This window comes from Coregonus clupeaformis, chromosome 16 (genome assembly GCF_020615455.1).
Source record: "Coregonus clupeaformis isolate EN_2021a chromosome 16, ASM2061545v1, whole genome shotgun sequence".
NCBI classification, from domain to species: domain Eukaryota; kingdom Metazoa; phylum Chordata; class Actinopteri; order Salmoniformes; family Salmonidae; genus Coregonus; species Coregonus clupeaformis.
In genome coordinates, this window is record NC_059207.1 from 31,471,673 (window position 1) to 31,498,913 (window position 27,241).

Below are 27,241 nucleotides of genomic sequence, written 5' to 3' on the forward strand. Positions count from 1 at the left end.
GTAGCACTGACGTCTGTAGCCATGAAGTGCTTTGAAAGGCTGGTCATGGCTCACATCAACACCATTATCCCAGAAACCCTAGACCCACTCCAATTTGCATACCGCCCCAACAGATCCACAGATGATGCAATCTCTATTGCACTCCACACTGCCCTTTCCTACCTGGACAAGAGGAACACCTACGTGAGAATGCTATTCATTGACTACAGCTCAGCATTCAACACCATAGTGCCCTCAAAGATCATCACTAAGCTAAGGATCCTGGGACTAAACACCTCCCTCTGCAACTGGATCCTGGACTTCCTGACGGGCCGCCCCCAGGTGGTAAGGGTAGGTAACAAAACATCTGCCACACTGATCCTCAACACGGGGGCCCATCAGGGGTGCGTGCTCAGTCCCCTCCTGTACTCCCTGTTCACCCATGACTGCATGGCCAGGCACGACTCCAATACCATCATTAAGTTTGCCGACGACACAACAGTGGTAGGCCTGATCACCAACAATGATGAGACAGCCTATAGGGAGGAGGTCAGAGACCTGGCCGTGTGGTGCCAGGATAACAACCTCTCCCTCAACGTGACCAAGACAAAGGAGATGATTGTGGACTACAGGAAAAAAATAAGGACTGAGCACGCCCCCATTCTCATCGACGGGGCTGTAGTGGAACAGGTTGAGAGCTTCAAGTTCCTTGGTGTCCACATCACCAACGAACTATCATGGTCCAAACACACCAAGACAGTCGTGAAGAGGGCACGACAAAGCCTATTCCCCCTCAGGAGACTGAAAAGATTCGGCATGGGTCCTCAGATCCTCAAAAAATTATACAGCTGCACCATCGAGAGCATCCTGACTGGTTGCATCACCGCCTGGTATGGCAACTGCTTGGCCTCCGACCGCAAGGCACTACAGAGGGTAGTGCGTACGGCCCAGTACATCACTGGGGCCAAGCTTCCTGCCATCCAGGACCTCTATACCAGGCGGTGTCAGAGGAAGGCCCTCAAAATTGTCAAAGACTCCAGCCACCCTAGTCATAGACTGTTCTCTCTGCTACCGCACGGCAAGCGGTACCGGAGTGCCAAGTCTAGGTCCAAAATACTTCTCAACAGCTTCTACCCCCAAGCCATAAGACTCCTGAACAGCTAATCATGGCTACCCGGACTATTTGCACTGCCCCCCCACCCCATCTTTTTAACTTTAACTCTACCCACATGTACATATTACTTCAACTACCTCAACTAGCCGGTGCCCCCGCACATTGACTCAGCACCGGTACCCCCCTGTATATATAGCCTCCCTACTGTTATTTTATTTTACTTCTGCTCTTTTTTTCTCAACACTTTTTTGTTGTTGTTATATTTTACTTTTTTATTAAAAATAAATGCACTGTTGGTTAAGGGCTGTAAGTAAGCATTTCACTGTAATGTCTGCACCTGTTGTATTCGGCGCATGTGGCCAATAAAATTTGATTTGATTTGATTTGATTTGATAACTTTTGAAAAACTGGGCCCAGGTATATGTATCCACTCCACTAAACCGCACAGACATCCTTGGGGAATAGACCGTAGAATAATAGCTATCCTGTGTGGAGAAATAAAGTGAGATCTCTACTTTTTGACAGTAGATGGTGCTCCCGTTTCAGTGTAGTAGTGGATATTGGCTTTTGGGCTCTCCAATTATTTGCTCCTGTTCCAGGTGTTGCTGTTTGATCCCTTCCGGTCTCCGTACAGGAATTTCAACTGCATGACGTCATTTATCCTGCCAACAAAGTTAGGCGACTGCAAAACTGGACTGCGATATTTTCCTTCCTTGGAAAATTTGACGGGATTTAGCCTAACATTTCCTTAGAACTGTATTTTAAGATTCTTGGATGCGTAGAATGAAAACACCCCATTGTAACTCATGCTGGATCACGATGAGAACTTTCTGAGATAAAAAAAAATATCGACGAGACACAGCAATTAGCTAGATGGAGGAACTGGAAGGTGAGCGGTCTAAACTTCTTCCCCATTACATTGTTAATTAGCTTAGCCTACATGTGGATAACAATGTTGATACAAAAATGGTATATACCTACAATCTATTTGCGTGTGGAAAGGGAAGCTACATCCAGTAGGGTGATGCACTATGTTCTAGACTTGGTCAATTTGCGAGCTGATAGTGTATACATCAGATGAGCGCTTGCTACAACGTATCTGATCATCATAACATACATAGTTACTATCTAACTACGGCAATGATTCTGCCATCAAAGTTCGGGCTGATTAGGTTGAATTATACTATTTATTCTTCTGCAAGACCAATTCACTCCCCAATTTATATTTGTAAATACAGTCCATTATTACAATGCATACTACCCCTATTACTTGTTATTTTGGACTTCACTGTTATTGCTGTTATTGATATTGATTAATGTAGGCTACTGCATTGTTGAGGGAGCTAGAATTTTGCTACACGTTTTATACCTGCTGTAAACTTTGTTGAAATTTGATTTGATGTGTAAAATAAGATGTAACTCAAACTTGAATTTAGCTGCTTGGATTCATTGGGCTTGTTTGAGTGGTAAGGCTGAAGCAACCAATAATTTACATATACACTAGATGACTGATAGGGGGCGCTGTGTTGAAGCCACCTTGCCTCCATCTTGCACTCCCCACAATTGTAAAATATATTTTGGAAGCTATAGAAATGCATTTATTAATGTCTACATTCGTTTTTGCCACATTTATTCTATTATACACCTTAATGCAAATTTTTAAACTATATTATGTGAGCTAAAAATAAAAATATGTAAAAACATTTTCCTTAAAGTATACTTTCTTGAGATTACTAATGTTACTGTCCCCACTACATCAACAAAAAATACTTAAATACATGTAATTTGTCCTTGAAGCATTTAATTGAAATACTGTATAATTCCATTAATTCCGGACTGCTCCTACTGGGGAGTGCCAATATTGCCGACCGGTGGCTTCAAAGCATCTCAATGGCCAATACAATACCATCAGCAATCCAGGTTCTATATACATAATTGGAAGCAACCTACTGCAGATGAAAGTCGAGGAGTGAGGTTGGGGGAGGTACATCTGTGACAGCTGAAAGTCCAACACTGATTGGTTTTCCAACAGCAAGGCTCAGTGCAACATGGCAGTGTTGCCATTGTTTATAAGCTTTTCTTTGTAATGTCAAAATAAACATGTCTCCAAACCCCATATCACACACTGTAAATATATGTGTGTACATTGTACTATCAATTAAGGCGAGAGAGACTCAAATATCATTCATTTGTACACAGTATACATATGAATCGCTGCAAAGTTGCTTTCTGTTTCAGTCACGTCTTTGGTCCTGTTCGCGTGGGTCAAACAAAAATACTAATGATTGGTTGACAATTATTGCCTCCCACAATGCAGGCGATGGCTGCAAGTTGCAGCTGGTGAGGAGAAACTGTAGAAAATCGCAGTCGACTGCAGTCAACTTCATGACCTTTGATCACATGGTTGTTGTGAAGTTCATACAGTCGACATTTAGGCGCAAGTCGGACAATTTTGATCCCCATAATGCAACACATTTTGAAAGGCGGTGACCAACGATGGTCACAGACTTCACAAAAGTGATCTGCTTGAACACGCCCACTCATTTCTAAATCCCCCAGTTTTCCCATCATATTCATTGCATAGAGCTTGCTAGGGGTGTATTCATTACAGAAACAGTCCACCGTTTTTAAGAAGCAAACAGGAAACGGGGAGGGACCTACCTGAATTTGTCCAATAGAAACTCTCGTTTGCGTTTTACACTCGGAGTAGGTCCCGTGTGGCTCAGTTGGTAGAGCATGGCGCTTGCAACGCCAGCGTTGTGGGTTCGATTCCCACGGGGGACCAGTACGAAAATGTATGCACTCACAACCTTGGCGTTGCAAGCGCCACTGTAACTCGCTCTGGATAAGAGGACCTGCTAAATGAGAAAAAATGTAAATGTAAAAATGAGTAAACGGTTTCTGCTGCAAGCACATTGCTCTCTATTTGAATGGAAGCGTCGTGGGTGCATGCTTTTGTGAAAACAAAACTTTGTGAAAAGCTCAACGAAAGATATTGTTTAAGAATGATGCGCAGGCTTGTCTGAAAGTTTTCCTTGTTACTTGAGAATCACTTATAGCCTTAACATTATAATGTAAACAGCCTGTGTCACCCGACTGACTGTGACTCGATGTAGTCGGAGGTATAGTCCGCCCACACTCTTCGCAAGCTCCACTCCCTTGATGTTATGTACAGTGCCTTCAGAAAGTATTCATACCCCTTGACTTATTACACATTGTTGTTACAGCCAAACATTTGTATTAATTAAATACATATTTTTCTCACCCATCTACAGATAATACCCCATAATGAGAAAGTGAAAACATGTTTTTAGAAGTGTATTGAAAATTAAATACAGGAATATCTCATTTGCATAATTATTCACACCCATGAGAATACATGTTAGAATCACCTTTGGCAGCAATTACAGCTGTGAGTCTTTCTGGGAAAGTCTCTAAGAGCTTTGCACACCTGGATTGTACAATATTTGCACATTATTTTAAAAAATCTAAATATTCAAGCTCTCTCAAGTTGGTTGTTGATCAGCAGATTTAAGTCAAAACTGTAAATAGGCCACTCAGTGTACATTTGTCCTTTGTGTTTTAGGTTATTGTCCTGCTGAAAGGTGAATTTGTCTCCCAGTGTCTGTTGGAAAACAGACAGAACCAGGTTTTCCTCTAGGATTTTGCGTGTGCTTAGCTCTATTCCATTTATTTTCATCCTAAATAACTCTCTAGTCCTTGCCGATGACAAGCATACCCATAACATGATGCAACCACCACCATGCTTGAAAATATGAAGAGTGGGACTCAGTGATGTGTTGTTGGATTTGCCCCGAACATAACACTTTGTCTAAAGGACATACAGTGGGGAGAACAAGTATTTGATACACTGCCGATTTTGCAGGTTTTCCTACTTACAAAGCATGTAGAGGTCTGTAATTTGTATCATAGGTACACTTCAACAGTGAGAGACTCCAGAAAATCACATTGTATGATTTTTAAGTAATTAATTTGCATTTTATTGCATGACATAAGTATTTGATACATCAGAAAAGCAGAACTTAATATTTGGTACAGAAACCTTTGTTTGCAATTACAGAGATCATACGTTTCCTGTAGGTCTTGACCAGGTTTGTACACACTGCAGCAGGGATTTTGGCCCACTCCTCCATACAGACCTTCTCCAGATCCTTCAGGTTTCGGGGCTGTCGCTGGGCAATACGGACTTTCAGCGACCTCCAAAGATTTTCTATTGGGTTCAGGTCTGGAGACTGGCTAGGCCACTCCAGGACCTTGAGATGCTTCTTACAGAGCCACTCCTTAGTTGCCCTGGCTGTGTGTTTCGGGTCGTTGTCATGCTGGAAGACCCAGCCACGACCCATCTTCAATGCTCTTACTGAGGGATGGAGGTTGTTGGCCAAGATCTCACGATACATGGCTCCATCCATCCTCCCCTCAATAAGGTGCAGTCGTCCTGTCCCCTTTGCAGAAAAGCATCCCCAAAGAATGATGTTTCCACCTCCATGCTTCCCGGTTGGGATGGTGTTCTTGGGGTTGTACTCATCCTTCTTCTTCCTCCAAACACGGCGAGTGGAGTTTAGACCAAAAAGCTCTATTTTTGTCTCATCAGACCACATGACCTTCTCCCATTCCTCCTCTGGATCATCCAGATGGTCATTGGCAAACTTCAGACGGGCCTGGACATGCGCTGGCTTGAGCAGGGGGACCTTGTGTGCGCTGCAGGATTTTAATCCATGACGGCGTAGTGTGTTACTAATGGTTTTCTTTGAGACAGTGGTCCCAGCTCTCTTCAGGTCATTGACCAGGTCCTGCCGTGTAGTTCTGTGTTGATCCCTCACCTTCCTCATGATCATTGATGCCCCACGAGGTGAGATCTTGCATGGAGCCCCAGACCGAGGGTGATTGACCGTCATCTTGAACTTCTTCCATTTTCTAATAATTGCACCAACAGTTGTTGCCTTCTCACCAAGCTGCTTGCCTATTGTCCTGTAGCCCATCGCAGCCTTGTGCAGGTCTACAATTTTATCCCTGATGTCCTTACACAGCTCTCTGGTCTTGGCCATTGTGGAGAGGTTGGAGTCTGTTTGATTGAGTGTGTGGACAGGTGTCTTTTATACAGGTAACGAGTTCAAACAGGTGCAGTTAATACAGGTAATGAGTGGAGAACAGGAGGGCTTCTTAAAGAAAAACTAACAGGTCTGTGAGAGCCGGAATTCTTACTGGTTGGTAGGTGATCAAATACTTATGTCATGCAATAAAATGCAAATTAATTACTTAAAAATCATACAATGTGATTTTCTGGATTTTTGTTTTAGATTCCGTCTCTCACAGTTGAAGTGTACCTATGATAAAAATTACAGACCTCTACATGCTTTGTAAGTAGGAAAACCTGCAAAATCGGCAGTGTATCAAATACTTGTTCTCCCCACTGTAGTTAATTTCTTTGCCACATTCTTTGCAGTTTTACTTTAGCGCTTTATTGAAATCAGGATGCATGTTTTGGAAAAATGTTGTTCTCTGCAGCAGGGTTCCACAATTTGGTGGTTTTATTTGGCCCCCCAAGTTTTCATTTTTATATTTTATATTTTCGGACATAAAATACTGTAAAAACACTAGGAAATCAGCTCCAAGTGATTTTAATTTAGGGAATCTGTTCCCAAGTATTCCCACGCATAGTAGAGAGACACGTGATCGTATACAAATGTAAGAAATGTTTGAAATTATGGTTTTAATCAAATATTATATAGGCCCATGGCTGAATCTAGTTGATGATCCCTGCTCTACAGGCTTCCTTCTTTTCACTCTGTCATTTAGGTTAGTATTGTGGAGGAACTACAATGTTGATGATCCATCCTCAGTTGTCTTCTATCACAACCATTAAACTCTGTAAATCCCTGAGCGGTTTCCTTCCTCTCCGACAACTGAGTTGGGAAGGACACCTGTATCTTCGTAGTGACTGGGTGTGTTGATACACCATCCAAAGTGTAATTAATAACTTCACCATGCTCAAAGGGATTTTCAATATATGCTTTTTTACCAATAGGTGCCCTTCTTTGCGAGGCATTGGAAAACCTCCCAGGTCTTTGTGCTTGAATTTGTGTTTGAGATTCACTGCTTGACTGAGGGACCATACAGATTAATTGTATGTGTTGGGTACCGAGATGAGGTAGTCATTCAAAAATCATGTTAAACACTATTATTGCACATAGAGTGAGTCCAGGCAACTTTTTATGTGACTTGTTAAGCAAATGTTTACTCCTGAACTTATTTAGGCTTGCCATAACAAAGGGGTTGAATACTTATTGACCCAAGACATTTCAGCTTTGTAAGAATTTCTAAAAGCATAATTCCACTTTGACATTATGGGGTATTGTGTGTGTGTGTGTGTAGGCCAGTGACACAAAATCTAAATGTAATCCATTTTTTATTCAGGCTAACAACAAAATGTGGAAAGAGTCAAGGGGTGTGAATACTTTCTGAAGGCACTGTACATTGTGGAGTTGAAAAACACGGCAAAAAAACCCAGTACCCCTATAACCTGACTGACTGTATTTACTCAGAATGGATTGTTATTAAGTGGAAGGGAATTTCCCTATATTCTTCTTTCCTTAAAAAAAATCTGACAATGCAAAAAGAGTAAATACAGTTTTATTTGTCACATGCTTCATAAATAACAAGTGTAGACTAACAGAGAGATGCTTACTTATGGGCCCTTCCCAACAATGCAGAGAGAGAAATTGAATAATAATAGAAAAATAATAACACGATAAATAAATACACAATGAGTAACGATAACTTGGCTATTTACACGGGGTACCAGTACCGAGTTGATGTACAGGGGTATGAGGTAATTGAGGTAGATATGTACATAAACACTACATGGCCAAAAGTATGTGGACATCCCTTCAAATTTGTGGTTTCGGCTATTTCAGCCATACCCGTTGCTGACAGGTGTATAAAATCGAGCACACAGCCATGCAATCTCAATAGACAAACCTTGGCAGTAGAATGGCCCTTACTGAAGAGCTCAGTAACTTTCAACGTGGCACAGTCATAGAATGCCACCTTTCCAACAAGTCTGTTCATCAAATTTCTGCCCTGCTAGAGCTGCCATGGCCAACTGTAAGTGCTATTATTGTGAAGTGAAAACGTCTAGGAGCAACAATGGCTCGGCCGTGAAGTGGTAGGCCACAAGCTCTCACAGAACAGGACCGCTGAGTGCTGAAGCGCGTAACGTGTAAAAATCAACTGTCCTTGGTTGCAACACTCACCACGAGTTCCAAACTGCCTCTGGAAGCAATGTCAGCACAAGAACTGTTTGTCGGGAGCATCATGAAATGGGTTTCCATGGCCGAGCAGCCGCACACAAGCTTAAGATCACCATGCGCAATGCCAAGAGTCGGCTGGAGTGGTGTAAAGCTTGCCGGCATTGGACTCTGGAGCAGTGTTCTCTGGAGTGATGAATCACGCTTCACCATCTGGCAGTCCGACGGACAAATCTGGATTTGGTGGATGTGCCAGGGGAACGCTAGCTGCCCGACTGCATAGTGCCGACTGTAAAGTTTGGTGGAGGAGGAATAATGGTCTGGGGCTGTTTTACATGGTTCGGGCTAGGCCCCTTAGTTCCAGTGAAGGGAAATCTTAATGCTACAGCATACAATGACATTCTAGACGATTCTGTGCTTCCAACTTTGTGGCAACAGTTTGGGGAAGGCCCTTTCCTGTTTCAGCATGACAATGCCCCCGTGCACAAAGCGAGGTCCATACAGAAATGGTTTGTTGAGACCGGTGTGGAAGAACTTGACTGGCCTGCACAGCGCCCTGACCTCAACCCCATCGAACACCTTTGGGATGAATTAGAACGCCGACTGCGAGCCAGACCTAATCGCCTAACATCAGTGCCCGACCTCACTAATGGTCTTGTGGCTGAATTGAAGCAAGTCCCTGCAGCAATGTTCCAACATCTAGTGGAAAGCCTTCCCAGAGGAGTGGAAGCTGTTATAGCAGCAAAGGGGGGACCAACTCCATATTAATACCCATGATTTTGGAATGAGATGTTCGATGAGCAGGTGTCCACATACTTTTGGCTATGTAGTGTAGGTAGGGGTAAAGTGATTAGGCAACAGGATAGATAATAAACAGTAGCAGCAGCGTATGTGATAAGTCAAAATAGTGCAAAAATGGTCAATGCAGATAGTCCGGTTAACTATTTAGCAGTCTACTGGCTTGGGGGTAGAAGCTGTTCAGGGTTCTGTTGGTTCCAGACTTGGTGCATCAGTATCGCTTGCTGTGTGGTAGCAGAACAGTCTATGACTTGGGTGTCTGGAGTCTTTGACAATTTTAAGGGCCTTCCTCTGACACCTGGTATAGGGGTCCTGGATAGCAGGGAGCACTGCCCCAGTGGTGAACTAGGCCGTACGCACTACCCTCTGTAGCGCCTTGTGGTCAGATGTCAAGCAGTTGCCATACCAAGCGGTGATGCAGCCAGTCAAGATGCTCTCAATGGTGCAGCTGTATAACTTTTTGAGGATCCGAGGGCCCATGACAATTATTTTCAGCCTCCTGAGGGGAAATGACTCACATCAACATCATGACTCACATGTATGAGTCACACCTTTGTTCAGTCAACAAAACATATTCAGAAATTCGTTGCTACTGTGATTTTAATTTGATGGATGGATAGAGTATGCTTTTCCTTTAATGAAATCATTTAACCCTACAGGTACACATGGACGCCACTGTGCGGGTTGCGGGGAAACGATTCAAGACACCATCAATGTGAAGGTTCTGCAAGGAACTTGGCACAATGCCTGTTTTCAGTAAGTCATACTTTTAAATGTGGATTTCAGTTATATTCACTGTTTAATTTATTTAATTGACAATTTATTGTAGGAATCACTTACTGTCTGCACTAGGCATGTGAACTGCTTTGACATTAAATAAGTAGCATTGAAGTCAATAGAGACAATGGACAGTTTTGCTGGTCAACATACAGCTTTTGACAATTTCAGGTATTCTTTGGGGACAAATACTGTATGCACATGCTAAGAAATTGACTTGTGGGTAGTCCTAGAGAATTCTACCTGTCCTGTGGAATGTTTAAGCATAAATGTGGGCAGGAATGTCTCTGTTCAGTGTTCAAACTATTCTACAGTGAGGCAGAACTCCATTACAGTACATATTGAAAATCCAGTCAGTCACTCAAATCCCATTTGCAGATACCACCATTCTACTTTTTTTTCTTCAAACCATTGTAGTTAGAAGTTAGTACAACAAGTTAACAACTTTGAGGTAGTAGATGTTTGTCATCCTTTTGCCTATTAAAGGTGGAAAATAATAGACATGAGGCATCACTCGCACTTGAATTAGCGTGGGTCACAGGGACACAGTGGGAGGAGGATCCCACCAGCTCTCTCTCCGGCCTTGAGGACTTTGGCCCTGGCAGTTTCTCTTCGTCCTGTGGCTTAGTCATTGTCAGGATTGAGACTATCTGGCATTCTCCGGTCACTGGCCCCCAGTGAGAACCGTCTAGACTTGGGCTGAACAGAGGTCAATAGTATAGGACCTATGTACAGACGCTTAAACAAAAACAATTTTTAGCTCCCAAAGCTCTCTTTGTGAAATACGATCACTCAGGTTTGACTTTCCTTGAAGAGAATATATGGATATGATGATGGCGCTTTAGTTAGATAAGCAGTCCAAGAATGGACCGGTCATGGTCTAGATGACAATGTGCCCCACAGGGTTTTTGTGGAAGGGGAAGCTGGGATTGAGGGTCGAGTCATGGCAGCTCTGTTAATATAATGAGGAGAAGGAGTGTATTTCTCACACTCACTGTGCCCATCCAGCACACAACGTTACGTAACATGAATGAAAGAATATAACTGATGAATAGTTTAATGGAACTGAATAGAGTAGAGCTATTTTTCTAGAGCTCTGAATTCCCCCTGAATATAATACGTTAATTTAATATATTTTTTTTTATTAAAATGTAACTTAAGATAAAGGAATAAAGCCTAAGATGAGGTGAATTTGGCATCCTATCATTTCCGAGTACGTCTCCCTTGAGTGGAAGGGGCTTGACATCTGAGTGTTCCTTAGCCCAAGTACTCAAATTTCAAACAAAGCTTTTCAGCTACACCATTTCCTTATAGAACCCAAGATTTGGGTCTCTTTCTCTATTTCTATAATTGGCTCTTTTATATCACCACTGAACCTTGTGTCAGTTCAAAAGCCAAGTCCTTGATACAGCTGTGCAGTTCTCACTCTCTCGCTGTCTGTCTGTCTCTGGGCATTTCCATGTAAAAAGCCCCATGAGCACTTAACATATGAAGTTCATAGGAGCACATCCAATTTGGTGAATAATGAAAGCTAAGAGTCTATATTTTTCTTAAATTAAGGCATATACAGTGGCTTGTGAAAGTATTCACCCCCCTTGGCATTTTTCCTATTTTGTTGCCTTACAATCTGGAATTAAAATTGATTTTATGGGGGGTTTGTATCATTTGATTTACACAACATGCCTACCACTTTGAAGATGCAAAATATGTTTTATTGTGAAACAAACAAGAAATAAGACAAAAAAAACAGAACTTGAGCGTGCATAACTATTCACCCCCCCAAAGTCAATACTTTGTAGAGCTACCTTTTGCAGCAATTACAGCTGCAAGTCTCTTGGGGTATGTCTCTATAAGCTTGGCACATCTAGCCACTGGGATTTTTGTCCATTCTTCAAGGAAAAACTGCTCCAGCTCCTTCAAGTTGGATGGTTCCGCTGGTGTACAGCAATCTTTAAGTCATACCACATATTCTCAATTGGATTGAGGTCTGGGCTTTGACTAGGCCATTCCAATACATTTAAATGTTTCCCCTTAAACCACTTGAGTGTTGCTTTAGCAGTATGCCTAGGGTCATTGTCCTGCTGGAAGGTGAACCTCCGTCCCAGTCTCAAATCTTTGGAAGACTGAAACAGGTTTCCCTCAAGAATTTCCCTGTATTTAGCGCCATCCATCATTCCTTCCATTCTGACCAGTTTCCCAGTCCCTGCCGATGAAAAACATCCCCACAGCATGATGCTGCCACCACCATGCTTCACTGTGGGGATGGTGTTCTCGGGGTGATGAGAGGTGTTGGGTTTGCACCAGACATAGCGTTTTCCTTGATGGCCAAAAAGCTCAATTTTAGTCTCATCTGACCAGAGCACCTTCTTCCATATGTTTGGGGAGTCTCCCACATGGCTTTTGGTGAACACCAAACGTGTTTGCTTATTTTTTTCTTTAAGCAATGGCTTTTATCTGACCACTCTTCCGTAAAGCCCAGCTCTGTGGAGTGTATGACTTAAAGTGGTCCTATGGACAGATACTCCAATCTCCACTGTGGAGCTTTGCAGCTCCTTCAGGGTTATCTTTGGTCTCTTTGTTGCCTCAGATTAATGCCCTCCTTGCCTGGTCTGTTAGTTTTGGTGGGTGGCCCTCTCTTGGCAGGTTTGTTGTGGTGCCATATTCTTTCCATTAAAAACAAAATGGATTTAATGGTGCTCTGTGGGATGTTCAACGTTTCAGATATTTTTTTATAACCCAACCCTGATCTGTACTTCACCACAACTTTGTCCCTGACCTGTTTGGAGAGCTCCTTGGTCTTCATGGTGCCGCTTGCTTGGTGGTGCCCCTTGCTTAGTGGTGTTGCAGACTCTGGGGCCTTTCAGAACAGGTGTGTGTATATATACTGAGATCATGTGACAGATCATGTGACACTTAGATTGCACACAGGTGGACTTTATTTAACTAATTATGTGACTTCTGAAGGTAATTGGTTGCACCATATTTTATTTAGGGGCTTCATAGCAAAGGGGGTGAATACATATGCACGCACCACTTTTCGGTTATTTATTTTGTATAAGTTATTTCTTTCATGTCACTTCACAAATTTGGACTATTTTGTGTATGTCCATTACATGAAATCCAAATAAAAATCCATTTAAATTACAGGTTGTAATGCAACAAAATAGGAAAAACGGCAAGGGGGATGAATACTATTGCAAGGCACTGTATACATTGTTCAACCATTTTCCATCCTATAAATTTGGATTAAGCAAAGGCTTTGATTTCTGGTCAAACATATGGAAAAGGGGTCTTAGAAAACATCTAGCAGAAAGTCAAATTTCACATTTCTCTCCCTCATGAGGAGGGAGGATAATGGAAGTTCACAGAAGTAACAAGGTAGACCTACTACCTTATTGTTTTTACTGATAACATTTTGGTTGATGATTTATTAAATTATTTTAAATGATCCATTCTGTTACTAAATCGGTAACAGAATGAGTGTTTAAAAACAGCAAGAGTGTAAAAACAGTCTGGACAACACCTCCCTGTCTCTCTTTTCTCTCTCTCTAGTTAATGTCACTGATACTTACCCATGAGCCCCCTCTTTTTCCCTTTACTGTGACCAGCCCTCTCACCCGCTGAGCACTGACCGACACCGGACATCCATGGACGTTGAAAAGTAGTTGCAATTTGGTCAGTCCAAATTTTAACCAATCATAGACGTCTGTTTCACAAGTTTGGACAGTAGAGTATAGTACTGTACAGTGAAGAATAGAGTATCGGTCAGTACAATACTGTACTGTACAGTAGAGTTTAGTACAGTAGAGCACACTAGAGTACAGTCATTTACTGTACTGTACTGAACTATACTGTACTCTACTTTACTGTACTGTACTGGACTATACCGTACTCTGCTGTGCTGTAGTCTACTGTGCTCTGCTGTACTGTGATGTCCAAACTTTTAAAGTGAAAAATCAGTTTCGGCGTCATTCTGTTACTGTGGAATTGCCCTTTTGTCTCTCTCTCCCCCCTCCTTCTCTTTTACTGCTCTGTTTCTGCCCAAGACCACCTCACTCATTTTCTGTGAAATGAACTCTTTAGATGGAGCATCTGCTTTTGGAAAAACCTCCAAGCCAGACTACCGTACTGACGCTCAGCCAAGTGTGCTGGAGTTCAGCCCTCAGCAGTCAGATGGCGTAGCCCAAAATCTGCCTATTTTCTGTTAATTTGAGTTGTACATGCATTTTGTCCATGGAGTACAGAATTCCTTTCACTCTCCATGTGGGACATTGTCAAAATTTAAAGCAACTACAGTAGTTTCCTTTTCCATGTTACCCCCTGCTCCGTTCTATTGTGCACACAGAGCCCTGCACCTCCCCCAAGTTGTACAGCATTGTGAAAGGCTGACGTTATCCCTGTTCCAGTAAAGCTGACGTTGTCAGGCGAACGTATAGGTAAAGACTAGACAGTGTGTTGTGTGCCCCACTGCCACATTCCTAGACAGCGATTCAGAGTCGTGGGCCCGCTGCTCCAGACACTGCACAGAGTCCTTTGTTTTTCCCAGGGAAAACTGGATCCTGGGTTGTCCCAAAGGACTGTCCTTTATGAGTCAATGTTAGTCCTCTAAAAGAGGTGAAGCCTTCTGGCTCAAGTCATAATTATAGTACTTTCCCCTCGTTAGTTGTCTGTGGGGTCCAATAATGTAACTTTGATGTGTTTGACTGTTACTCTCTGTTCACATTGGTTGCCTTCTGAAATGAATGTGTACTTTCACTTAGCCAATGATGATCCAGTGGCCCTGCTCTGGCTGGTTTGACTTGGTTTGGATACTCATGAGTCCCTTGATAACAGCCAAACCTGCATTGAACAATACCAACCATGAGTGCAATGTGTGCTATTGTGTTCCTGATATGCTCTTATTAAATCTTATCTTAGTTAGCTAACATTGAAAGTTTTACATATAGTCCATTAATACATATGATAAAGTTTGACAGGTTTCAGGTTAAGTTCCGTGTTATGGCATCTTGAACTAGTGTGTCTTGTTTCCATTACTACGACACTGCTTCCCCATAGGCCTAGTGCTTAGTGTCCGTTTTTTTAGCATTTTAGAAGAAACTTAAGTATGAATTCTAGTACACTCCAACAAAAGGCATTAAAGTTGGCCTTCCACTGGTAATGTGGAATTGAGGAAATGAAATAAGTAATGTTTGCCCATTGGTGTTTGTCTAATAAGGTTTGTCCATGGAATTGTTGGGAGGACCAGTCCTTCCTCTCATCTGAGACACATTTTTTATATTTTTTATTTCCTTTTTGGATAAGAAATGGCACCAGTGTTGTTTACTCTGCTGATTGAGGTGTTTTTAAGATCATCTTTGTTTTGGTCTTTAGACTATTTCTTCAGGGACATGACTGTGTAATCTTCAGTTATCCGTTACCCCCTACACTGGGATTGACCAACCCAATGTTTCTCATTGTTGTTTTGGAATGACAGAGAGGGAGGACACAGGAACCAGCCAAGGTTATGTTGTTCAGTTTTACAGTGAAAGTTGTTTTCCCTGCGGCATACCTGGAGCCGCTGTGTGACTCGTCTGTCTGAGGCAAGACATTCTTCATACTTGTCGCACACTTGTCTGTGTGTGTGTATTTCAGCATTGCCTCCTGTTTCTGTCCGTTTCCATGATTTGTTATAAAAACACTCACAATGATGGCAGAGGGGCTGCTCACAAATACTCACATGCAGTGCACGCCTAGCAAACAGACACCCATGAGTACACATGCAATATTCAGGTTTACTATCACATACAGTAGGACACTACTACTGACCACAGATTGGCTAGCAGACTAAACTGTTGCTCACAGACTCAGTAGTACAGAGGAGGAAAAAGACTAGTGTTTTTTTTAAATGCAGTTCCTTTTTTGTCACTTGTTTAGTCTCGTTTTGTAACCGGGGTGTATGGTCTCGTCAACATTCCGTCAGACAAAAGGCTCTAATTGGGCCTTAGGCCAAGTTCGGCCATTCCAAGGGCAGCGTTCCCTATTGTATACAGCGCTCCCCTCACTAATGTGATCTTTATCTGGACAGCCTTTCAGACCCCCTCTGCTTTTCCACGCCCGGAAATCTATTTTCCTGCTTACCTACAGTGAGGGGAAAAACGTATTTGATCCCCTGCTGATTTTGTACGTTTGCCCACTGACAAAGACATGATCAGTCTATAATTTTAATGGTAGGTTTATTTGAACAGTGAGAGACAAAATAACAACAAAAAAATCCAGAAAAACGCATGTCAAAAATGTTATAAATTGATTTGCATTTTAATGAGGGAAATAAGTATTTGACCCCTCTGCAAAACTTGACTTAGTACTTGGTGGCAAAACCCTTGTTGGCAATCACAGAGGTCAGACGTTTCTTGTAGTTGGCCACCAGGTTTGCACACATTTCAGGAGGGATTTTGTCCCACTCCTCTTTGCAGATCTTCTCCAAGTCATTAAGGTTTCGAGCCTGACGTTTGGCAACTCGAACCTTCAGCTCCCTCCACAGATTTTCTATGAGATTAGGGTCTGGAGACTGGCTAGGCCACTCCAGGACCTTAATGTGCTTCTTCTTGAGCCACTCCTTTGTTGCCTTGGCTGTGTGTTTTGGGTCATTGTCATGCTGGAATACCCATTGACGACCCATTTTCAATGCCCTGGCTGAGGGAAGGAGGTTCTCACCCAAGCTTTGACGGTACATGGCCCCGTCCATCGTCCCTTTGATGCGGTGAAGTTGTCCTGTCCCCTTAGCAGAAAAACACCCCCAAAGCATAATGTTTCCACCTCCATGTTTGACGGTGGGGATGTTGTTCTTGGGGTCATAGGCAGCATTCCTCCTACTCCAAACACGACGAGTTGAGTTGATGCCAAAGAGCTCGATTTTGGTCTCATCTGACCACAACACTTTCACCCAGTTCTCCTCTGAATCATTCAGATGTTCATTGGCAAACTTCAGACGGGCCTGTATATGTGCTTTCTTGAGCAGGGGGACCTTGCGGGCGCTGCAGGATTTCAGTCCTTCGCGGCGTAGTGTGTTGCCAATTGTTTTCTTGGTGACTATGGTCCCATCTGCCTTGAGATCATTGACAAGATCCTCCCGTGTAGTTCTGGGCTGATTCCTCACTGTTTTAATGATCATTGCAACTCCACGGGGTGAGATCTTGCATGGAGCCCCAGGCTGAGGGAGATTGACAGGTCTTTTTGTGTTTCTTCCATTTGCGAATAATCGCACCAACTGTTGTCACCTTCTCACCAAGCTGCTTGGCGATGGTCTTGTAGCCCATTCCAGCCTTGTGTAGTTCTACAATCTTGTCCCTGACATCCTTGGAGAGCTCTTTGGTCTTGGCCATGGTGGAGAGTTTGGAATCTGATTGATTGATTGCTTCTGTGGACAGGTGTCTTTTATACAGGTAACAAACTGAGATTAGGAGCACTCCCTTTAAGAGTGTGCTCCTAATCTCAGCTCGTTACCTGTATAAAAGACACCTGGGAGCCAGAAATCTTTCTGATTGAGAGGGGGTCAAATACTTATTTCCCTAATTAAAATGCAAATCAATTTATAAATTTTTTTACATGCGTTTTTCTGGATTTTTTTGTTGCTATTCTGTCTCTCACTGTTCAAATAAACCTACCATTAAAATTATAGACTGATCATTTCTTTGTCAGTGGGCAAATGTACAAAATCAGCAGGGGATCAAATACTTTTTTCCCTCACTGTATTCTTGCTTTTATTTCTGTGTGTAGGCCGCATTTCCTCACACAATGCACCAGAAGCTATGAACCACCTACATAAGGTTTAGCTAGTAATAAACATTGTGTGAAAGAATGAACCATTGTAAAAGGGAATTAACTTTCCTAATCTCCAGGAGTGGATTTTCTCCCCAAAGGCTGATAAATTGGGATCAGCTATACTGCAGGTTCAGAGATCACTGTGACCCAGGCCAGCAGTGGGCAAAACTACAGCAAATCCCCAGACATGCAGGTGGTTGGCATATTTGTTAAGACTGTTACCTCAGTGTTTGTCTGTTGCCAGTGTATCGAGTGTCCTCCAGATGAATATCAGTCAGGATGCAGAACTGGCAACCTCTTCTTCACAGAGAGCTGTCTGTGTAAGTGGGTTGCCAGTTTAGTGGCCTAATCTCTTTGACAGAGGTGTAGAATTGATTGTGTGGCTGACACAGCTTAACCTGGTGCCACCATTTTGCATAACCTGTGAAACTATCTGAAGGTGCGCTCATAGCCTGCAGGTGCTCCCTTCTCTCTATGCAACTTCAGCATTCCTAACTCTCTGAACATTCCGTGACTAAGTCAGAGTCATACATTTCTGCCTGATTTGCCAGGTTTCACTCCAGTCAAGGATGTGGATCAATCTGCTCTTGAATAGTGGCATGACAGGATAATTGTTATGTAAAAATAGGAAGGTTTTTGTACATTAACTTAATCAAATCAGTGTATTAACCACATTTTAATTTGATACACCTTCACCAGGCTGTAGATGGTTGTCAGGATTTCTGTCAGAAAGGTGCTTCAGCCTCTCCAGAAACAACTGGAACAAATTAAGATGCTGGAATGTGGCTGTGGATGGGGTGGGCTGAGGGCAGCCTTTGGTGTTGGTTGCTGGTATTTAGTACAAGGTTAATGACCAGTGTTTCACACCGTCTATTGCATATCGCTTCATTCTTCTCTGAATCCACATCCCTCACACACCAATGACACATGACATGTCTGAGTAACAAGGTAACCTACGTCCTTTACATCGTACCCTGACGATCAGAGACAAGAGTGCACACAGTCATCCTAAAGAAAGGCCTGAAGCAACCGCTGCACTCCATTGCAACATGGGAGTGGAAAGTATAATGTTCACCAGTGTAATTTCTCACACGATGAATGGCTTCTGCTGCACTGTGTCTAAATGTGCCAGTCCCTCTCATTAAAGGATACTTTCACCTCCATACTCTCTTGGTTGGTTGAGGTTTGGTTGAGGGAAAGTGTACAGACAAGTCTGGTCAACTGTTTGGGCGTTGGTTAAACTATTTCCAATGTTACCTGACTTCAATCGCACACTAAGCGTATTTGTCTTTGTCAAATGCTGTTTTCTTTCAGGGTCTTTTGCTAGGTATTTCTGCTCTAGCGTTGTGTGTCTTGTTTATTTGTTTCTATATCTGTATGTCAAATCTCTCAGCTCAGTCAATAATTGAAAGCTCACAGACTCCTCCATTGTTTGAGAGTGGAATCTCTGCTAAATAGGAATCTTTCAGGAATCTAACACAAGCCTTTGAGATTGTCAACATGTCGTTGAAATGATACACCCAGGCTTTGTAGTGAGTCTCCTTTGAATCACCTTGAAACAGATTGCTCTACGCTTGATATGGTCTCTGCTGAAAGGATTTGTCTGTCCACTCTTCTCCCTTCATTTCCTGCAGAGGTCATGAAGTGTGTTTTCCCATCCACAGGTGCTCGGAATGCTGTGACCACCTGACCAACTGGTACTATGAGAAGAATGGCAAGCTGTACTGCCGTAAACACTACTGGGAGAGGTTTGGAGAGCTGTGTCACGGCTGCTCTCTGCTCATGATTGGACCTGCCATGGTGAGTTGCCCCGCTCCATCTTCCTCACCTCACTTGTCTGTAAACACTGAGACCAAGGTTTGTCATTTCCACATATTTATCTGTCTGAATTTGATCCTGGAGCGTCTGCACACCTGATCCGTGCTATCTCTGTGTGAAATCAAGATGAACCCTGGTTGACCCAGGATCCAGAGTATCAGGTATTATGATGCAGTAGGCTTCTAGCTTGGTTCACTTAGATCTCATGGAACATGAAGACGACAGTGTTGGTGAAGAACAGTTAGACAATGACAAAGCTGTACATCATATAATATATGAATAATAATTCACTGTCAGGGTTACCATTGTATTCAGAGGTTAGATGTGTAGGTCCATACTCAAATAACACCAGTTCACAGTGAATCACTATTCTTTGATATGAGTTCAGGGGGTTGTGCAGTAATAAGATCTGCTTTTCTCTGTGTACAAATGAGGGAACTGTCAGCTTTACCCCCCCAGTGTGTTAGTTAGGTTCCCCATCATGGCCCCGCTCTGTTCTCCTCTGTACAGTCTCCACAGTTTACTTCCCCCAGAACATAGTGAACTTTTGAGGGAAAACAGAGAACATGGAGTGATTTTGGAGCCAGTCCATCACCTGATTCAGTCCACTGTGGTGGAAAGGCAATGGATACTACCCACACTGCATCACCAGTCCACCACCAGACCACCACACTGTTTATTGGGGATGGTTTTTGAAAGATCGAGTATCTGTTATTAAGGGAAGGTTAGAATGTTTAAGCTTGATTGCGTTTGTCAAAATCTTCCAGGATTAGACCATGAGCTCATGGTTATGCTATGGAAGAGTCGCTGAAGGCTGGATATCGGTTAGCTTTCTTGTTGTTTCATCAGTGCTATGGAATGCCCATGCCTCATGCATGGGGTTGGAGTGCTGTGGAACTTCATTTTAACAGTGTTATGGGCACAATTAAATCAGGTCTAAATACAACTGCTGATGGCACAAACAATTGCTGGTCACAAAAGGATAATTTCTCTTCAACTGGATTAAAGTGGGTCCCAAAATTATTCTTTTTTTAGAACAAGAAGGTTGCCAGTAAGCAAAATACATAATGGGCCTTTCTATTTGTTCTTGGCCACATTGGCTCTGAAAGCAAGGTGCCAAGTATTTCTGGCAGAGTTGAATTGGCAGCCTTCTCTTAGCTAGCAGCCGAACCAACACGGCGTAAAATCGTATGGATGTTGGGTCTCTCAGGAGAGGAGAGCAGTGTGGAGCAGGCAGCTACTTATGGCTGTTGTGTGTTTGCGGGGCAGGCTACGGCACAAAACAGCATTTTGTTCTCTAATTAGGAGATCGTGGCATACCATTTTTCCTTTCTGTTTGCCTACTTTTCTCTGTGGCTGGACACGTTTTACAGTTCTGACACAAGTTGTAAATCCTCTCAAATTTTACCACTTTTGAAGATCCTTCTTTTGTTCCCTTTATTTTGGTGAGATGGGAAAATGAACAGAGATCAACTCCAGTGTGTTGTGTAAGGCAATGCGGAGACATTGCCTCTGGAGTCATGTTGGTCATACACATACACACTAGCCTCCCCTATCTGAGAGAGCCTGCACACACACAGCCACCTATGGACTATGACACAGCCATGTGTGTCTAGCTGGGGCTCCTTCAGGCTGTTTCTGTCTGGGGTCAGTGTGGTAATGCTCCAGTCTGGAGGGAGGGAGGCACAGCCACACATGGCTTACATCACCCAGCCTAATCTCACTGCTGCCTGCAACAGCAACAATATCCTTTCCCAACACTCTTACTCATAGCAGCCGACAATGAAGAGCAGGGGGAGAATGGAAAAAGTTATCCTACTTCAAAGACTACAGGTTTTCATTAATATCTTCACATTCCTTATAAGTTATCCCTGTTTGAATTCATCTGGGGAGGAGCTTGTCTTAAGACTCCCATCTCACATCAGGGTGAAGGAAAAGCAGCCAACAAGTGCTCAGCGTATGTGGGAACTCCTTCAAGACTGTTGGAAAAGCATTCCAGATGAAGCTGGTTGAGAGAATGCCAAGAGTGTGCAAAGCTGTCATCAAGGCAAAGGGTGGCTACATTGAAGAATCTAAAATAAATGTTGATTTCTTAACACTTTTTTGGTAACTACATGATTCCATATGTGTTATAACATTGTTTTGATGTCTACATTATTATTCTACAAGGTAGAAAATAGTAAAAATAAAGAAACCCTTGAATGAATAGGTGTGTTCAAACTTTTGACGGGTACTGTGTATGTATGTATGTATGTATGTATGTATCTATGTATGTATGTATGTATGTATGTATGTACAGTGGGGGGAAAAAGTATTTAGTCAGCAACCAATTGTGCAAGTTCTCCCACTTAAAAAGATGAGAGAGGCCTGTAATTTTCATCATAGGTACACGTCAACTATGACAGACAAATTGAGGAAAAAAAATCCAGAAAATCACATTGTAGGCTTTTTAATGAATTTATTTGCAGATTATGGTGGAAAATAAGTATTTGGTCACCTACAAACAAGCAAGATTTCTGGCTCTCACAGACCTGTAACTTCTTATTTAAGAAGCTCCTCTGTCCTCCACTCGTTACCTGTATTAATGGCACCTGTTTGAACTTGTTATCAGTATAAAAGACACCTGTCCACAACCTCAAACAGTCACACTCCAAACTCCACTATGGCCAAGACCAAAGGACACCAGAAACAAAATTGTAGACCTGCACCAGGCTGGGAAGACTGAATCTGCAATAGGTAAGCAGCTTGGTTTGAAGAAATCAACTGTGGGAGCAATTATTAGGAAATGGAAGACATACAAGACCACTGATAATCTCCCTCGATCTGGGGCTCCACGCAAGATCTCACCCCGTGGGGTCAAAATGATCACAAGAACGGTGAGCAAAAATCCCAGAACCACACGGGGGGACCTAGTGAATGACCTGCAGAGAGCTGGGACCAAAGTAACAAAGCCTACCATCAGTAACACACTACGCCGCCAGGGACTCAAATCCTGCAGTGCAAGACGTGTCCCCCTGCTTAAGCCAGTACATGTCCAGGCCCGTCTGAAGTTTTCTAGAGTGCATTTGGATGATCCAGAAGAGGATTGGGAGAATGTCATATGGTCAGATGAAACCAAAATAGAACTTTTTTGGTAAAAACACAACTCGTCGTGTTTGGAGGACAAAGAATGCTGAGTTGCATCCAAAGAACACCATACCTACTGTGAAGCATGGGGGGTGGAAACATCATGCTTTGGGGCTGTTTTTCTGCAAAGGGACCAGGACGACTGATCCGTGTAAAGGGAAAGAATGAATGGGGCCATGTATCGTGAGATTTTGAGTGAAAACCTCCTTCCATCAGCAAGGGCATTGAAGATGAAACGTGGCTGGGTCTTACAGCATGACAATGATCCCAAACACACCGCCCGGGCAACGAAGGAGTGGCTTCGTAAGAAGCATTTCAAGGTCCTGGAGTGGCCTAGCCAGTCTCCAGATCTCAACCCCATAGAAAATCTTTGGAGGGAGTTGAAAGTCCGTGTTGCCCAGCGACAGCCCCAAAACATCACTGCTCTAGAGGAGATCTGCATGGAGGAATGGGCCAAAATACCAGCAACAGTGTGTGAAAACCTTGTGAAGACTTACAGAAAACGTTTGACCTGTGTCATTGCCAACAAAGGGTATATAACAAAGTATTGAGAAACTTTTGTTATTGACCAAATACTTATTTTCCACCATAATTTGCAAATAAATTCATAAAAAAATCCTACAATGTGATTATCTGGATTTTTTTCTTCTAATTTTGTCTGTCATAGTTGACGTGTACCTATGATGAAAATTACAGGCCTCTCTCATCTTTTTAAGTGGGAGAACTTGCACAATTGGTGGCTGACTAAATACTTTTTTTCCCCACTGTATGTATGTATGTATGTATATACAATACCAGTCAAACCATCTCAATTGGGTTGAGGTCAGGGGATTGTGGAGGCCAGGTCATCTGATGCAGCACTCCATCACTCTCCTTCTTGGTAAAATAGCCCTTACACAGCTGTCTGGGGTCAGTGTGGAGGTGTGTTGGGTCATTGTCCTGTTGAAATACAAATGATAGTCCCACGAAGCCCAAACCAGATGGGATGTCTGCTAAATGATGTAAATGTAAATGGCTTATCGCTGCAGAATGCTGTGGTAGCCATGCTGGTTAAGTGTGCCTTGAATTCTAAATAAATCACAGACATTGTCACCAGCAAATCACCCCCACACAGTCCCCTCTGAACAGTTGATGTTGAGATGTGTCTGTTACTGGAACTCTGGGAAGCATTTATTTGGGCTGCAATCTGAGGCTGGTATCTCTAATGAACTTATCCTCTGCAGCAGAAGTAACTCTGGGTCTTCCATTCTTGTGGCGGTCCTCATGAGAGCCAGTTTCATCATAGCGCTTGATGGTTTTTGCGACTGCACTTGAAGAAACTTTCAAAGTTCTTGAAATGTTCCGTATTGACTGACCTTCATGTCTTAAAGTAATGATGGACTGTCGTTTCTCTTTGCTTATTTGAGCTGTTCTTGCCATAATATGGACTTGGTCTTTTACCAAATAGGGCTATCTTCTGTATACCACCCCTACCTTGTCACAACACAACTGATTCGCTCAAACGCATTAAGAAGGAAAGAAATTCCACAAATTAACTTTTAACAAGGCACACCTGTTAATTGAAATGCATTCCAGGTGACTAGCTCATGAAGCTGGTTGAGAAAATGCCAAGAGTGTGTGAAGCTGTCATCAAGGCAAAGGGTGGCTATTTGATTTGTTTAACACTTTTTTGTTTACTACATGATTCCATATGTGTTACTTCATAGTTTTGATGTCTTCACTATTATTCTACAATGTAAAAATAAAGAAAAACCATTGAATGAGTAGGTGTGTCCAAACTTTGGACTGGTAATGTATATACAGTGTATGTGTGTGTGTGTGTGTGTGTGTGTGTATGTGTATGTATATATATATGTATGTTATTCTACTGCTTTAGGTTATAATTATTGTTTGGATAACCTTATTTACTATTATGTATCGATTTTTACCTTTAATCTTTTCACTCTTTTTTTGCATTGCGCACTGCAGAGAACACTGGAAGAAGAATTGTCACTGAATTTACCACAGTGAATTATTGTAATGTTTGTTTGTGTCAATCCCATAATGGATGGGTTGCCAATTGGCGATTTGACAAGATTCTTTTTTTTTTCTTTTCATAAAAAAAAGAAACAAATGTCATTCATTAATTTAGGTCATTACAGTATAGTGAGAAATTTGTTTGGAACATTGAATCGCAATAAAATTGCAGTATCGAATTGCAATACATATAGAATCGTGATAAATTGTGAAACATATAGAAGCGCAATACATATTGTATCGGCACTCAACTATCGCGATATCGTAAGGTCCCTGGCAATTCCCAGCCATAGTGGATACGTTGTCTAATTTAGCATGAGCGCAAGACCAACAGATTGGGAGTGTGTAAGTTATAGACAAAAAGGTTATGAGTAAGCCGGTGTACATGCATGACAGAACCAGACTTTATTTCAGAGTTAGTGAGGGTGTGAGGAGAGAGAGAGTGTCAGCAAGAGGTGTGCTGTGATTTGAAAAGGCAGGGCTTGGGAGCTGGGAGGTAGATTACATCATAGCAGATTCCAGACAGGCTGAGAGTGGAGCAGGTGTTACTGATTGTGTTACTGCCACAAAGAGAGGAGGACAGCACACACAACACCATATAGCGTATAACACCATCTAGCACACAACACGGGACAATACAGAACACCACATAGCGTACAACACCACACAACACAGCTCAGCACAGCAGGATCACCCTGAAGAATTCTCTGCTTGGACCTGGAACGCCATGGGAAAGATCAAAGCCCGGAGACAAACTCACCTGTATCTGTTCTTCCAGGTTGCTGGAGAATACAAGTATCACCCAGAGTGCTTTGTATGTCTGAGCTGCAAGGTGGTCATCGAGGACAGAGACACCTACGCCTTGGTGGAGCGATCCAAACTGTACTGGTGAGGGTTGTTTTACTGTTTACTATCTACTGCTCACAGAGTTGTTGGTTTTATTTGTTTAGATTCTGAATTCTGTTTGTAAGTATGGTGTTAAGTCAGATGTTGATAGAGGCAGTTTAGGGAATGTGATGTTTGTTATTGCAAACAGGCAACATCACTCTTTCTGATTGATCATTTAGGAATCTGGTGCGTCTGTCATACCTGAGCCCCTCTACTGTCTGACTCTCCATACCCCTCCTTTCTGCTCTCTCCTTCTCTTCATATTTTTCTCCAATAAAACTTTATTGTTCCCAAAGGGAAATGATTTTGCAGCAAAGTACTAACAGATGTAGGTAAAGGAAGTTGGAAGGAAGTAGAACACTTTGATGTTTAAACACTGATGTGAATACTTTCAACTGGTAAGACCTTAAAAAACATAATCATTATCCAGAACAATACCCCTTATTCCTTGTTTCTTCTCTCCTCCTCTCGTGCAGTGGGAAGTGCTATAAGCAAGTAGTCCTGGCGCCCGTGTTGGAGAAGCGTTCGGCCGATTCGGCCCTGGATTCCCTGCCCCACACGGTCACCCTCATCTCAATGCCCTCTGCCACCAACAGCAAGAGGGGCTTCTCTGTCTCTGTCCTAAGAGACGTTGCCAGCGGCTCCGCTAGCGTGCAAGTCAAAGAGTGAGTGGATTTAACTGTCACTCACAACTAGTGAATCTGTACACCCTTGACTGTCTAGGCCTGAGTGGGATGAGTCATGTGTTGTGTAACTGATTATACATTTGCTGAAATAATAGGCCATTAGTCCTTGATATAGATGTTTGTACATAACCAATAAGACTATGTAACCTGGATTTAATAGTTAAATCCCACATCTCTTTACTTTGGTGGTGTTATTATAGTCTTGATCCAGGTCAGCCAAGGAGTTTCTCGTTAGCTGATAGATGTACTTGATGTTGTGGACAGACACACACCCACCTCTGTATTGTCCAGGTGCTCACTGCTGATTGGTCAACAGAACCAGCTCTCCTCTGACAGACCTAAATGGAGTCTGGTCATAGTTCATTCTGATACTGGTGCTCCAGACTGACATGTCTATACAGTGAGGGGAAAAAAGTATTTGATCCCCTGCTGATTTCGTACGTTTGCCCACTGACAAAGAAATTATCAGTCTATAATTTTAATGGTAGGTTTATTTGAACAGTCAAAGACAGAATAACAACAACAAACATCCAGAAAAACGCATGTCAAAAATGTTATAAATTGATTTGCATTTTAATGAGGGAAATAAGTATTTGACCCCCTCTCAATCAGAAAGATTTCTGGCTCCCAGGTGTCTTTTATACAGGTAACGAGCTGAGATTAGGAGCACACTCTTAAAGGGAGTGCTCCTAATCTCAGCTTGTTACCTGTATAAAAGACACCTGTCCACAGAAGCAATCAATCAATCAGATTCCAAACTCTCCAACATGGCCAAGACCAAAGAGCTTTCCAAGGATGTCAGGGACAAGATTGTAGACCTACACAAGGCAGGAATGGGCTACAAGACCATCGCCAAGCAGCTTGGTGAGAAGGTGACAACAGTTGGTGCGATTATTCGCAAATGGAAGAAACACAAAAGACCTGTCAATCTCCCTCGGCCTGGGGCTCCATGCAAGATCTCACCTCATGGA

The 27,241-nt window shown here is 42.7% G+C and overlaps 1 protein-coding gene across 1 annotated transcript in view; it reads left to right on the forward strand.

The window, feature by feature from the left end:
- Window positions 1–1,739: 1,739 nt before the first annotated feature.
- Window positions 1,740–27,241, forward strand: part of LOC121584904 (LIM domain kinase 2) — a 40,267-nt gene continuing 14,765 nt past the window's right edge. The window contains exons 1-5 of the mRNA XM_041901146.1: window positions 1,740–1,982; window positions 9,819–9,915; window positions 19,401–19,536; window positions 25,475–25,584; window positions 26,061–26,249. Coding sequence (XP_041757080.1) covers window positions 1,967–1,982; window positions 9,819–9,915; window positions 19,401–19,536; window positions 25,475–25,584; window positions 26,061–26,249 — 548 coding nt within the window. The 5' untranslated portion in view covers window positions 1,740–1,966. The remainder of the gene's footprint in view (window positions 1,983–9,818; window positions 9,916–19,400; window positions 19,537–25,474; window positions 25,585–26,060; window positions 26,250–27,241) is intronic.